Here is a 14,823-nt window from a genome sequence, read left to right as displayed (position 1 = left end):
TATATTAACAATCATTATTATGTATTACTTAGGATTAGGAAACACATTAATGAATGTCAATAAAAAGAAAGCCACAAAATGTTGGCAACATACCGCACACAAAGACTGTATGGTGGATGAGGATCTGTGATTTATTTGAGCAACGCATTTCGCATATAGCTTCTTCAGGCTCGTATTTGGCCCAAATTGCCACATTTTGTGGCTTTCTTTTTATTGACTGTATTTTTGTGCCACACTACCAGCACCTCGGCTGCTCGCTGTGCACGGGTATCTTTTTAATTTTTAATTTTCTGACACATTAATTAATGTAGCCTATTAGTGAGCAGTTAACTAATGTTTACTACTCAGAGTTAGTTAATAAATTATTAAGTAATCATAAAAGTTGAATAATCATTATGTATGCATTACTCAGCATTAGTTAACACATTAGTTTATATATTAATGCTTAATAATGTACTAACTAACGTTAATTAGGGGACCCTTATTGTAAAGTGTTACCATGTCTTTTACGAGGAGTTGTTGGGGTCAGACGTACAGGACTGAAGAACCCGGTCACGCCACTCAGTGATGCTGGACGGACGCCATGGCGACACAGCATGCACACTTACTCTCCAAACGACGACGAGCCATTTGGAGGAAGAAGAGGAGGAAGAAGAGGAGGAGGAGGAAGAGGAGTGAGCAGAGTGTCTCCGTTACGTTGAACTGGACGGTTTTCTGCTGTTTGGACCAAACACACACAGAGAAGGGCCACGGCACGCGCCAAAAAAAGAAAACATGCCACAACACGTCACTGCATGCCCCCACACTTACCTGGGACCCCCGCTGAGCAGCTCGCCTCCAACCACAACCAGCAGCAAAGGATTCTGGGTGGACACTGGTCCAGACGTCTAATGTTTGTTGGCTGCAACTCTCAGCTCAGTGAACTTTTTTATCATTTTCTCCTTAGTTTTTTCTACTTTTTGGTTTATTTTTGCATATAAACAATGATTGCATCTATTTAATTATATAACTATGAATTTGTATTTACAAAAATTACACAAAATCGTCTGTATCTGTGGTGAACCAGGCTGTCTGTGAACTGCTGCACCACCATGGCTCACTGTGCTACCATGATGTGGGTTTGTTTATGTGAAAACAGCAGATCTGTATGTTGCATTCGAGTCCATGAAAAACCTTCACATAGGGTTTGACTCGCTGTGTTTACACAGAAAATACCACAGCTCACCTTGGAAACTAATTCACCACAACAAACACTGAGGCAAAGTTTAACGTACTGAAGTGAACTGGAATAAAACATGGACGGAGGTTTGACTCCTGGAGAACCGTCTGAATATGACTTAATATTCAACTTTTTATTATAGTTTCAAAATCACAGATCATCAGCTATTCTATCAATATTTTTAAACGTCATCTAGCGGCTAAAATATCTTGATGCTGTAATCTACACAGGGTTATTGTTACCTAAAACTAAATAACAAACGAAACTAAAACTACTTCATCGCTTGTTGAACTAAATAAAACTAAACTGAAATAAAAAAATCAACAGAAGAACTAAATAAAAGTAAAAACTAATGAAAATGTTCAAACTTTAACTTGGATCTACTCAGATTCTGTAGTCGTCCACCTGCTGGTTGCTCGTGTGTGGATGCGAGCTGTCAGTCAGCGAAGCCCTGCGATCTGATTGGCTGGGTGGGTGGGTAGTGGTAGTGGTGCATGTGTGTGAAGTCAAACTTCAAACACACACACACACATACACTTGCTGTGACCCAGCTGCACTTACGTCAGTAATGGCATTCAGAGCGGTGTCTGAGCCAATGCTGAGGTCTGACCCAGGTATATTGTTGGAGACGGTGGCGGGGACCATCACCATGGGAACACACAATTCACTATATTTGTCCCGAGCGGAGGAAAGTTCCAGCAATCCCACGTAGGCCTGCAGCAGTGAGAGCCAGCGTCTTATTGGTTATTATTGAGGAGGTAGGTAGAGACAAAAAGAAGGAGGAGGGGGGGGTGAGGTAGACGAGGCTGCAGAGAAACTGATGGGAGGGGCTCAGCAGTGAGGGAGGGGCAAAACGTACAGTCTACATTTAATATTCAGCAGTTATTATAGGAAAAAAAGTCAAACTTAAGAAGTTAAAGTCAAATCAAAATCAAATACTGTATGTTATTGTTTTGTATGACGGCCTGTCAGAGTTAACTGTAGGTTAAAAGATATAAACGAGCTGGTAACACCTGGGGGGAGAGGGAATTTCAAAGTTTAAAACTCAGAATTTTCAAATTTAAAGGTTATAAGCTACAACTTTTTCATTAACGATTAAGTTTTCAAAAATAATATCTCCACAGAACATCCAGAGCAGTGCAGAATAAAAGATTTAATAAATAAATAAATAAAAAAATTCTAGTATAGAAATAATTGTTTTATAATTTTGACGGGTCCAAAATATAAATATTTACATCTGGTTACGTTGGCAACGTCGGCATGAAATGTTCTCTGCGCCAACAACATTAGTACGTTGATGTCACGTGAGGCGGAGCTCAGAGGAGTCAGATCGTGACAGCTCTGTGGAGAAATGGCATCGTGCTAATGCTAATGCTAACTAACGGTCAGCCGGTACTGTAACGTTTCCGGTGCAGGCGTGACGCTGCGGGTTTGTCAGGTTCGTCTGCAGGTGAGTTAGTGTGAAATGATTCAGATGTGTTTCCAGTCCGCTGTCAACACCGGAGCTGCTGCTCGTTAAATACGGTTAGCGTTAGCTTAGCTTTAGCTACTAGCCGCTCCCTATAGGCGTTACCTGGTTGGAGCGAGAGCGGGCGAGTGTGAGTGCGATACAAGTGGCTGGGAGGAATTAAACTTGTGGCTAACACCTTCAAGTTTGCAAAATAATGAGAGAAAAAATAATAGGCTATTCTTAGACATTATAAAGTCACAAAGTTGTGAGAGAACAACTTTATCTCATCACTTTATCTTTTTTATTTTATAATGTCAGAGAATAATCCAAGTTTTGTTTTGTGAAAACTGCAACTTTATAGGCCTACTTGAAAATTCTGAGTTTCAAACTGGGAAATTTCCCCCGAAGACACATCAATTAGACACGAAGCAAAACGTTGATGAATGTCATGTTAACTCTTGTTTGGTCTCCACCTACTCTGAAAATGTTGATTAGTGAAACCAAGACATGTTAGAGGTTTTTGATTTAACTTCCTGGCGTCATCATGAATGAATCTGATCGATTATAAGAAAATATTGTTAAATTTGTGTATAGTACACGGGGCTGTGGGAGGGGCTTACAGTGAAGGGGTGGGGTCTGTTCGTCTGAGCGATGTGGCAGAACCAAACAAACAAAACAAAAAAACAGACACGGCGATGACGAGTGGACGGACAGAGGTGTGGGAGGAGCCAAGTGGGAGAGAGCCAGACCAATCACAGTGGACAGTGAAACTACAAGGATGGAGACAGTTTATATATTCAGACCGAGCTGCCAAAATCCAAAACCAGGGACGTTTATTTTTTAATGGCTTCAGATTTGTTTTATTTTAAAATTAATTTGTGCCACATCTAACCAATCAGAGAGTTAGATTTGTGATGTTTAGTATTTCTCTGTGTAATTTTAATATTTAGTTATGATCTCTTCCTAGTTCACCCACCTACTAAACAATAAAACAATAATAAAATATAATAATAATAATAATAATAATAATAAAATAGAACTGTTGGTTCTATTTTTAAATTCTTATTATCAAGTTTTTATGAAGAAGAAATAATCCCGTGGTTTTGTCTTTGCGTCTTGGTCGTCAGGTGGAAACATACAGAGAGAGGAGGAGAGAGCCTGTGACACTGAAATATGTCTTAATTGTATCTTTTCAAAATATAGTTGTAAAGAAATGTTTTCTCAAGTTGAAATGTTAAGTAGGATAAATCAGTGGAAATGAAATGAACTCAATGTTGAATGTGAAACACTGGAGGGAAAAGGCACTGGACAAACTGTGTGACAGTCATCAAAGTAATTCACATTTATCTTTTAACTGATAACTCAACAATTCTGCTTTTTCTATGATTATCAGTAACTTTGTGAAACAGAAACAACATCCAGAGAAAAAGTATTTCAAAATCATGTCACATACTACAAATGGCAGAAAAAGACTGAGCAAGATTTTTTCTTTTTTTTCTTTTTCTAAAACACGTCCAGAAAGATAAAATATTCAGATATATCAGCTGCCGTTATTCTCAAAGGTCACGTCAAAGTTTCGTACCTCAAATCCTCCGATGACAAGCAGCGCGTTGATGTTGTGGATCCTCATCTGCTCGGCGATTTTATCCAGATGTTTTCCTGGAAGAGTTCTGACACAGAGAGGAGAAATTACTTCAGTTATATCAAAAATTATAGCTGCTGCGCGGCGATGGGTCGGGTCCGGGCTATTTTTTGGCAAATTTAGGCAAATTCTGAGCAACAAACAGGAGAATAGGAAGACAGGACAGTTAACCTTATTCACTTTGCACCAGTTCAGGATTGAACCCACAACCTCTGGAACCAAAGACCATTGTCTATCACACTGAGCTAACTGGCAAGTGGTAGGACTACAGTGGCTTCACAATTTGAGTAAGCCATTCACTGTCGTGTAGGCAGATTTGAAACCACTGTAAAAAGATGTAAAATTCTGATATGTATTTGTTAAATATCTACTGTGACTCTAAGATTTTGTACATTTGTTTCACAAAGACCATCTGGTATTTTAGTCAACTCCCTGGTTGGGTCTTGAATCCACATCCTCTAACATCAAGAACCAGCTCCTAACCCACTGAGCTAATTGTCTGGAAGTGAGACATGGTGTGTGTCTTCTGAAATAGACTCAGGGAGTCAGAGACCAGGCAGCTGGTGTCATGGCAGATTTCAAAAATAGTCAAAATGTCACAAATTCTAATATCTAAACAAAAATCTGATAATACATAAATTGCATCTTGACAGCATGGAAATTGATGATTTGATTTGTTAAATTTTTTTCAGGAAGATCGAACATTTATTAGCAAGAATTGGATGATATATGTTTACAGTAGGGCTGTCAAACGATTAATTTTTTTAATCGCGATTAATCGCATTTTTTCCATAGTTAACTCGCGATTAATCTCTATTAAAAATATTATATATGGCGCTTTGGACTTTCAACCCTCCAAAGTGTTATAATCTCTAGACAAACAACTTTTAGACCAGACCTAGCAGGCCTAGTACCTAATCATAACACATGATGCATGAAACTCACACAGAATTGAAACGAATTGCATCCAGTGGAAATTGCCCTTTACTTTGCTACGCCTCTGCCTGGCCATGTGCATTTGTTGACAACAGAAGCCGTCAAAAAATCAATACATCGCCACGTGCATTTGTTGACAACCAACGATGTCAAAAAAATCAATACATGGCCATGTGCATTTGTTGACAACAAAGCCGTCAAAAAATCAATGGATAGAGCTGTGGATATATGTTAGACTGTGTATATTTGTGTAGCAACCAACTTGAAGGTGCCTTACCGCCACCTACTGGACTGGAGGTCCCACACTCCAGTCCTCCAGTCCAGCAGACAGAGGACAAAATGGGCCGCGATTAACCGCGATTAAAAAATTTAATCGCGTTAATTTTTTTAATTAATCTAATCGCGATTAACGCGTTAACTCTGACAGCCCTAGTTTACAGTCAAACGTTTTGGCTCAATTTTTCATTTTAGGCTAATTTACAAGAGCTTTACTCTACAGAAGGCGGGGGGGGTGAGATGCCATCAAACCAATTAAAAAATAAAACTACAATACATACATCATCTCCAGATTGCACATCTGGCGCATCGTACCTTTTTGTCCCTAGCAGGGAGCCTCCCTGACCGGTCCAACCACCGACATCTCCCCACTTGATCTCCTTGATCTGAGAGAGACAGACGCCATGATTATGTTTCCTACAATTTAATCCTTTTTTTACATGTAAAAAGACATGTTTTTATTCGTGCCCATCTCCAGCTCTGAATGCTGTGGAGAGGTGGAGATAATGCACTGTGTTGTTGCTGCTATTGTTTTGTGCATAGATTTATTTTTCTATCTGTTTATTTAATTATTTATTATTGAATTTTATTTAATTACCTACACACTTACTTTGATAGGAAGGATGTTGTATTTATGATGTGTATGAGATGTACTATTGTTGTAAGCTGACGAGCTGCTCGCCCTAGAATACGTCGAACAATGTGCACTTGGTCACCTGATGTTATTTGTACGACTGTCTGGCAGAACGATGTCTGCTGCAAATCAAATCGCCCTTCCAGGGACATTGAATAAAGATGATGATGATGGAACATCAGTAAGTTAAAATGATGACAATAATCACATCTCCTGACTTTCTATACTGTTACTGCTTTTGTTTGGCTGTCAAACGTTGTTTGTGTTTTAAAATGATTATTATTACCTACAACTAATGTTTAAACCTTAGGAAACAAGATGAGCAGTAATAAAAGTTGCAACGAGAGTGGAGTGCCCCACTTCCAATTATTATTTTCATTATTTTATTTTGTTTTATTTTTCTATTTTACTTTATTTTTCACCTCCTCAAGTTGCCGTTTTGGAAACTTGCATTGTGCTAAATAAATAATAAGTTTCAAAAAAAGAAAGATTAAACCTTATTTTCCTTTATTTTTACATGTCATACTTTTGTCAGAGACAGAAATCTATATATGTGGATTAAAAGACTCAAAAACCACATCTGTACTTGGACTGCAGGGACCATCATGGTTTTGGTCTTGACCAGGGAGCCACAGGTTTCTGTGCCGCTGCGCCAGCGTAGCTCCATTTAACCAGGACCTCTTCAGTGTAATCGGCGTCCTACTTAGTGGAGGGTTTTATCCAGGGATCACGGCTTCACTTTTCAATCACGTCTAATCCGTCTACATGACAACTCCTCTCTGGGTTTAATCGCTTTCAACAGGTCACGGCTGGTTCCTGCACAGCTGAAAAACTCTTGTGTGCATTTGTGAAAAGCACGAACACAATCAGCGCAGTATGACCAAGACAAAGGCAGAGTGCAGGCATGTGTGTACGTGGTGGGGCCTGTGGCTGCCGTGGGAGTGGAGTAATTGGCTCACAGTGAGCGGCTCTGTTTATCTGTGCACGGTCTTATCAGAGAGGGAGGGGAGCGAGTGCACGGCTACTTCCTGCTCCCTGCCGCTGGTCAGGAGAGCGGCTGTGACCTCTGAGGAATGTGGCCCTTGAGCGCTGCTGCGACGTCATCGACTCAGTTTACAGTCGCACCGATAGGCAGGAAGTCCACCTTGGGTCCTCACTCGGGTCCCAGATTTTTTTTAATAAAACGCTGCAGAGAAGACGACGTGTGAGTGAGCGGAGTCGGGCTCAGGTGAACGCACGTGGTTCCAGAGAAAGTCGACGCAGCGTGACTGTGTTGTTTATTTTGGCTTGAATCAACTCTCTCGCACAGCAACTCTGACGCTGATGTTGTGCAAGATGAAACTAATACAGAAGGTGTTACTGAGGTGTGTGTTTGTAGACAATTTGTTCAAACATTTGAAGAGTTTCCTGAGTGTGTCTCTGAACATGAAGCCACTTGGATAAGGGAGAAAACCTCACTAAGTCCAGTTGACTTCATTGGATTGCCTAGAGAGCAATGATAACCAAACTGTTTTAAAAATAAGTTGATTTGGCGAGTAGGATGCAAGTTAGTTCCTTTCTTGAGGTCACAAAAGGTGTACCTCAAGGCCCAGTCCTAGGACCCATTTTATTCACGATCTACATTGATGATCTGTACGCAAACCTGTCAAATGCCTCATACCATTTTTATGCAGATGACTCTGTAATCTACTGCTGTTCACACTCAAGTTACACGCTAAGTAGGAGCCCAACGGTGCTCACTTCATAATCCAGCCCGGTACCCCATTGTTACGCTGTACTTCCAGGCTTTGAATTTTTCATCTGATGAAATTGAAACTAGTTTTAAATGATGAAAAATCCAAGGTATCTTTTTTTTTTTTTTTTTCTCAAATCCAACCATTCCCCTCAATTAGGACTGTTGGTGGTAAAACTCTAGAGCTGGTCACCTGTTACAAATACCTGGGATTCATTATTGATCGGGAGCTTTCATTCAAAATTAATGTTAGAAATTATGGTCTCCAAATTAAGGGTTAAACTCGGTTTCTAAGATAAATTTGAGGTGTTTTCTGATATTTAATAAACTAAATGTTGCCGCTCCGGCTCAGTAAATCCAAACACGTGTCTCTTACTTGTCCTTTGTAAAATCCCTCGAAGCCGTCGCTGACAGCGAACATCTTGTGTCCCTCGGTGATTCCCACTCTCACTGCAGAGCGCACGGCGGCGTTCATACCAGCGGCCGGCGCACCGACGTTCAACACCGCCACGTTGAAGTTGCTCTGCAGATGACGGAGATCACACACACACACACAGACACACACAAACAGTATCTCAGCATTAGAGTCAAAGCAAAAAAATCTGGTTCTTGTTTTGAATTACAGCCGTTTGTGTATTAGAGGCAACACTCTGAAGCTTTGTCACGTTTTAAAGCATCTTCACACATCATCAGGTGTGAATCTACCGCTCTGCCTACAACCAGCAGGAACACTATGATGCTTGGTTTGCAGAGGATGGAACATCAGCTGCTTTAGAGGCAAAGGAGATGAACTAAACTATTATTCTAATCTTCTTGTATTGTATCACATCAGAATTTGTATAAAAATCAAACATTAAATCACAGCTTCATTCCTGTCAGGACAGCTGGTCATCTCCACTGCCTCAGAGAACCATCCATGTTTCTGTAACTACTGCAGGACTTTGCCTCAGAGCAGCAGCAGCAGCAGCAGCAGCAGCAGCAGCAGGAGGAGGCAAATGTCACCGTTCATGCAAGAAGCCACATGCTGCTAAAAGATGCGACAGCTAACCAGGAGCTGGAAACATCCACGCTCAAATGCAAACTGCTCAACCTCAAACCATCCAGAGGACTGAGCCTCAGTCCCACATGGGTCAAAGGTCAAATGAGGGGATTCAACCTCCAGTTGTACAGCGGGACAATGGAGGACATGGACTGGACTAAAGAAGACGATGTGGAGAAGCTTAAACTGGACAGGCGTCCAACTCTCAGCTGCAGCTGCAGGTTATTCATATTATTCATATCTATTTCACACCATCCCATCTGTGAGTGGATTTGTACAGAAGCCCTTGAGGGCCAAACATTCACACCTTTTTTTTTTCATTTTCCAGAGATTACAGGATCATTTTCTCCAGATTTCGAGAAAGAAATGTTGTTTTTTCTGCGGTAAGAGTATAGTTAACTAAAGATGTAGCTAAGATTTCCATCACACAACATACAGCTTGACTGAAAAGATCTACAATAGGCTTCATGCCAAGCTCCACTACTTCCTGAACTTAAGCCAGCTCCTTTATACTGCTTAATCCAGGTGTGTCTGACCTCACAACAATGGTCAGACACACCTGGATTAATCAGTTTGTCCAATAATGTAAGACAGGAAATAAAGGAGCTGGACATAAAGTCTATTACCTGCTCCTCTGGCTCTGCTACACTGAATGATGTTTCCTTCAGTCAACAGCCCATAGAGCCATTAGTTTAGTTACAATTCCTTGAGATTTGGAAAAATGATCCCATTGTCTCAGGAAAGCACAGGAAATAAAATGTATGAATGTATGACCACTGAGGGCTTCCGTAGATCTGTATAAGAAGATTTAAGTCTTTAGCACTGACTCAAGTTGTTGGTTGTGCTCAGTTTCTCTTTGAGAAAGCACATGCATCAGCACTGATTTGCAGTTATATCCAGAATTATGAAAAATCAAAATCTGCAAAGAAACCATCAAATATCATTGGGATGTGTCAACTGCACCTTAAAGTCACTAAATTGTGTTTATATTTCCTTATATTTCCACCAGACCTTCCATCTCTGCAGCCGCCGACTTGTTTTAACTTGGAGAAAATGGAGCCTGTCCAGTTTGAATAATGAAGGAGCATCGCGGCGCTCGGCATCGAACTGTAAGGAGGCTACTTCAGGTTCTTTTGAAGCAGATCACAGGAGGCGCTGTGATTGTCCTTGACAGCGAGGCTGCTGGGATGATGCACATCTTCCTGCGCGTCTACACGTCTACTTCTGAGCAGAAATAAGCAGCGACGGACAGAGGGGGGCGGGGCAGTTGTGGTGGAATAAAACTCAAAAGACTCAACTAAAACCCTCTGGTATCTTTGATTACATTTAGTTAGTCAGAGGCCAGGGTGGGTGAGAAGAAGGCTCAGAGAAAAGGTCAAGAGGTCACTACGCTAGCTGGTAAAGGGCCCGTCCGCTCTGTGAACTACGCCCGCAGAAGCTTCACAAGCTGCAGCCTCACATACATCCAACTGCTCTTCATCCCCCGCCTCCTCCTCTCCCTCAGGACAGAGACAGAGACGGTCACAAAAAAAAAAAAAACAGCAACAGTATCGGTTAGTGTCACAAAGGGACTACAGCGCCCACAATGCACCTGACCAGGAAGTACCATAGAGGCTAATGTACAAATCTCAGAGTGGCTGGTGGGAAAACACATTAGAAGAATATAAACTGTTACTATCTTATTGATGGGACAGAATCATTATCATTATTTAATAGTGAGGGAACTTACATTGGGGAGTTCAGAGTCTGCTTTCCGGTAGGAGAGGAGTCTGTAGGTGCTCAGGTTGTTCTCAAAGCTCCTGCAAGTGACAGGTTAAAACACAACAACCAAAGAAAACAAGTTAATAACTAGTGTAGAAAATCCACAGAGAGCGTCGGCTCTGTTGCTGCTGCAGGGAGAGACTTTAGAGCCAATCAAAAAATCAATGACAACACGATTAAACTGGGGCAGACAGCCAAAGAGACAAGAGGACAAGTGTTGTCATTCATCTGTGTGCAACAGTGAAAAGCTCATGATTCTGCTGTTCTTTATGTGTTGCACGATCCACATTTGAGACTTGTGTGTAGTGAATTTAATGAGAAGTAGGGATGTGACAATAGATTTTTTTGGTATAATTATTGTCAGAGAAATAATCACGGTATTACAATTATCACAATTATTATGCATTAATTAACACTGTTAATGTGTAAAATCAAATATAGTTAAAATATACATTACTAATTATAAAATATTCTAAATATCTATTAAATTATGACCAATTATTAATCCGCCAGGGGAAGTGTTTGAAATATTCAAGTCATTAATTGTCACCGATACCAAATGTTTAAGTTAATTTTAAACTTTTTTTTTTTTAATTACAAATGACACTCCAGCATTTAAATTCCCACCAATTCAAAGTTACGTTAGTTAAATGGGCCAGTATCTGTGCATTTACCTTTACTTTGGCGCACATCTGCCGACACGGTTCATACATAATCTTTTTTTGGAAAGTGACAGTATATAGGAATCTTTGCGATCAATTAATTGTGAAAACAAGTAATTGTGACATCCCTAATGAGAAGTTTGACAGATGTTTGATGATGTCAAAGCAGCAGAATCAAAAATAAGAAGTACCTCCCGCGCAGCCTGACGGCCTCGTCAAACCTCTTCTCATCCATGGCCTTCTGGACCTCCTGGGTCTGATGGCAAAACAGGAGAGACGTTAACGTCAACTGTATGTGTGGAGTGTCACTGATCACCCTCTGCCCTGAATGTCAAACTTCTCCACCACCTGCTCTCACACTGCCGCCCTCACATTAATCTCTGCTCTGCATTGTTGTACCTGCTAAAAATAAAATAACGAGTTTCAACTCTGTCCCTCATTTTTGCCAGAGCCAGATGACTGAGCCGCATCTTCCTCTTGATGTACACTACTGTCCCACAATGCAATGCACAAAAAAAAAAAAATAATAAACCACCTGTGAAGTGGAAAACAGCTTAAATCAATTCAACTGTACATAAAATGAGATGCAAACAGCATGTGTGTATATATACGGTATCTTCTCTATATCTTCAACTGTGCAGGGTCTGGCTCCATTGTGATGCTGTAGGATCCTTTGTTTCATGTTTTATGTCACATGTTAAAATCTTTTATTTTTTAATGCTGAAGCTGTCAGCTGTCACTCTGCACCAACAGCTGTCCGTCACAGGGGAAAAGCTTCAGACTAATCTGTGGTGGAACAATCTCATTTTCAGGGCTCAGCACTTTATTTTACACTCACTGAACTCAACGCCCGGTCCCTGTACAACCTCTGTCTCTGCAACACACACACATACACACTCACCATCTGAACACACTCCATAAGTGGCAGTCGAACGGCCTGGTTGCCGACCAGAGACACGACGCAGGCCGGGGTGTTCGCAGACGCCTCCAGCAACGCCAGCACGGCCTCCACGCCCATACGACTGGCCTGCAGGGGTCAAGGCTCGTTTAAAGGTCACACTGCAGAGGTTACTGCTAACTTAAAGGTCCAGTGTGTAATAACTGGCAAGGTTTATTAGTACAAAATCTGAATATACTACACATGAATATATTTGTACAAGTGTATAATCGCTATAAAATAAAATAAAAATTGGTTTTCGTAGCCTTATAATTCTTCTTTTATTTCTACATATAGCAAGGGTCTTGCCTTAGAGAGTGAAAAATGAAAGGGAAAGGGAAAAGGAAAAATTGATTGATCGATTGGCTGCTGATGTTTTTTTTTCTTCTCTTGTTTTGTTCCCTCTTATCACAATTTCTCAATTAATTTATTTGTTTGGCCGCTGTGTTGCAGTGTTAGGTCTTTCTTGTCTTGTGCTGTGTCATGTCTTTATGTTTGTCACTTATATTGAATCTGAACGCTAGATGTCACGGATTTCCCCCCCATTTTACACATTGGACCTTTAATGTAAGCACAATAATATGTTTTAAAAGTTGTTTTTTACAGTGCATTAGCTCACCAGGATCCTGTCGAAGGCCGAGGGGGTCCCACCTCTCTGCACGTGGCCCAGGATGGTGACCCTGGTGTCGAAGCCCAGGCAGCGGACCACCAGCTGGGTACGGAGAGGCAGCATGATGATCACAAGGAAAACGTGGATTGGAAATTCATTACTGTATGTTATTATATACAGTGCCGTGAAAAAGTATTTGCCCCTTTCCTGATTTCTTACTTTTTTTGCATATTTGTCATATTTGTGGATTCACTGGAGTCCCAAAGCTTTAGAAACGTCTCTGTAACACTTTCCAGACTGATATTTGTCAATGATTTTTAAAAAAAAAATTTTTTTATCTTTTCTTGAATTTCTTTAGATCACGGCATGATGTTTTGATTTTTGACATCTTTTAGCCTCCTTCACTTCGCTCAAACAGGTTCTGTTGAAGTGATTTCTGGCCGTGATCAGGCCTGGGTGTGGAGAGTGGAATTGAACTTGGCTTTCCAAAAAATTATGTTTATCACAGTAAGTTCATGATTTAACAAGGGGGGCAATTATTTTTTCACATAGGGCCAGGTAGGTCTGGATAGCATGTTTCCCTTTAAAAAGTTTTTTTCTATATTTACTTGGGTTATCTTTGTCGAATATCCAAATTTGTTTGATAATTGTAAACATTTAAGTGTGACAAATATGCAAAAAAGTAAGAAATCAGGAAGGGGGCAAATACTTTTTCACGGCACTGTATCTTGATATCTTGAAACAATATGAATAAAATGCAGAGATAAAATGTAAAGCATGAAAACACAGAGGGAGAAACATGCAAAAATATCTCCTGTCATGTGAGTGAGCGCCACATAATGAGCAGCAGGCAGAGGATGACGGGCAGGGGTTGAAAACAAAAGGTGCAAATGGACAATGGGATAGAAGAATGTGTGAAAGCCTGGAGGACGTATGGAAAGGTGGCGGCTACGAGAAAAATGGGAGGAGTCAACAACAGAGTGACATAGGAGGTGAAAGTTTCCACAGTGGAGGAGAGAAGTGGAGAGTCTGTGGGTCCGTGACAGGACCAGGCATCTCCTCCATACTTACATCCTTGATATAATCAGGAGTTACAGCCTTGTTGCGGCTATCTATGGCACCCTCGGCTACAATTATAATGTTCAGCCTTTTCTTATCAGCACGGTTCTAGAGGGATATAAAGAAGCAGAAGCATTTAAAAAAACATGACAGAGAACTTTTTGCATTCCCAAAAGCTGGATCCCATGATGGAGGGTAATCTTGACGTGAGTTTAGTTGAGTTTGGTTGGGTTGGCCGTCTCTCCTCAGCAGACACTGGCCACATTGAGAGAGAAGTCTTTAAATCTACTGTTAGGGTCATGGACTTCCTGTTTTCCTCTTTTCAGCACATAACTCATTTACCCATTACTACCACCAACTGTCAGCCAGTGGAACTGTGGGAAACCAATCGTAACGCCTCCTCTTTGATTAACAGGACGTCATGGTACCTTGAAATAAATCCTCACTGTGTGATGTCTTGTACTTTCCTTCCCAATTATTTAACAGTTTATATATTTAACTTTTTTCAGAGGTTTCCCACATTCTCCAGAATACCTTTTAAGAAACTCAAAAAAGAGCCTGAGAGTGAAATACCTTCACAATAACACTGAGATGTTGTTGTAGTTGTGAGTTTCAGACTTTTCATTAGTTTACTGCTGATGTTTTAGATTTCAAATTGTGTCCAGCTAAAAAAAAAAAAAAAAGCAACAACATGGTGTCTGTGTGTTTAGAAAAATAATTAATCGAAAGAAATGTTCTCTCTGAATGTGGCGAGTGTGGAACAAGAGCAAAAACAGCCTCAACCACAGAGTCACTGCTTCCTGTTTGTCAGACACATTGATTTCCATCGGCCGGTCCAGCTTCTGGTTTCCCCTCTGCATCAGTCT

The 14,823-nt window shown here is 40.7% G+C and overlaps 1 protein-coding gene across 5 annotated transcripts in view; it reads right to left on the bottom strand.

Annotated features, from left to right (window-relative positions):
• Nucleotides 1-14,823, bottom strand: part of LOC146969960 (ATP-dependent 6-phosphofructokinase, platelet type-like) — a 45,017-nt gene that overhangs the window by 8,484 nt on the left and 21,710 nt on the right. For 2 of the 5 annotated variants that reach the window (XM_085805253.1, XM_085805255.1), the window contains exons 8-16: nucleotides 13,970-14,065; nucleotides 12,908-13,000; nucleotides 12,253-12,378; nucleotides 11,543-11,607; nucleotides 10,658-10,727; nucleotides 8,266-8,412; nucleotides 5,839-5,909; nucleotides 4,252-4,339; nucleotides 1,781-1,933 (exon numbers count right to left, since the gene is read on the bottom strand). In XM_085805253.1, the coding sequence (XP_085661379.1) occupies nucleotides 1,781-1,933; nucleotides 4,252-4,339; nucleotides 5,839-5,909; nucleotides 8,266-8,412; nucleotides 10,658-10,727; nucleotides 11,543-11,607; nucleotides 12,253-12,378; nucleotides 12,908-13,000; nucleotides 13,970-14,065 (909 nt within the window). The remainder of the gene's footprint in view (nucleotides 1-1,780; nucleotides 1,934-4,251; nucleotides 4,340-5,838; nucleotides 5,910-8,265; nucleotides 8,413-10,657; nucleotides 10,728-11,542; nucleotides 11,608-12,252; nucleotides 12,379-12,907; nucleotides 13,001-13,969; nucleotides 14,066-14,823) is intronic. The other 3 variants (XM_085805254.1, XM_085805251.1, XM_085805252.1) reach the window with 3 other exon arrangements.

Source organism: Trachurus japonicus, chromosome 17 (genome assembly GCF_045865225.1).
Source record: "Trachurus japonicus isolate A0001 chromosome 17, Traja_1.0".
NCBI classification, from domain to species: Eukaryota; Metazoa; Chordata; class Actinopteri; order Carangiformes; family Carangidae; genus Trachurus; species Trachurus japonicus.
The sequence above is the reverse complement of the archived record's forward strand: the minus strand, read 5'-3'. Positions and strand labels throughout refer to the sequence as shown.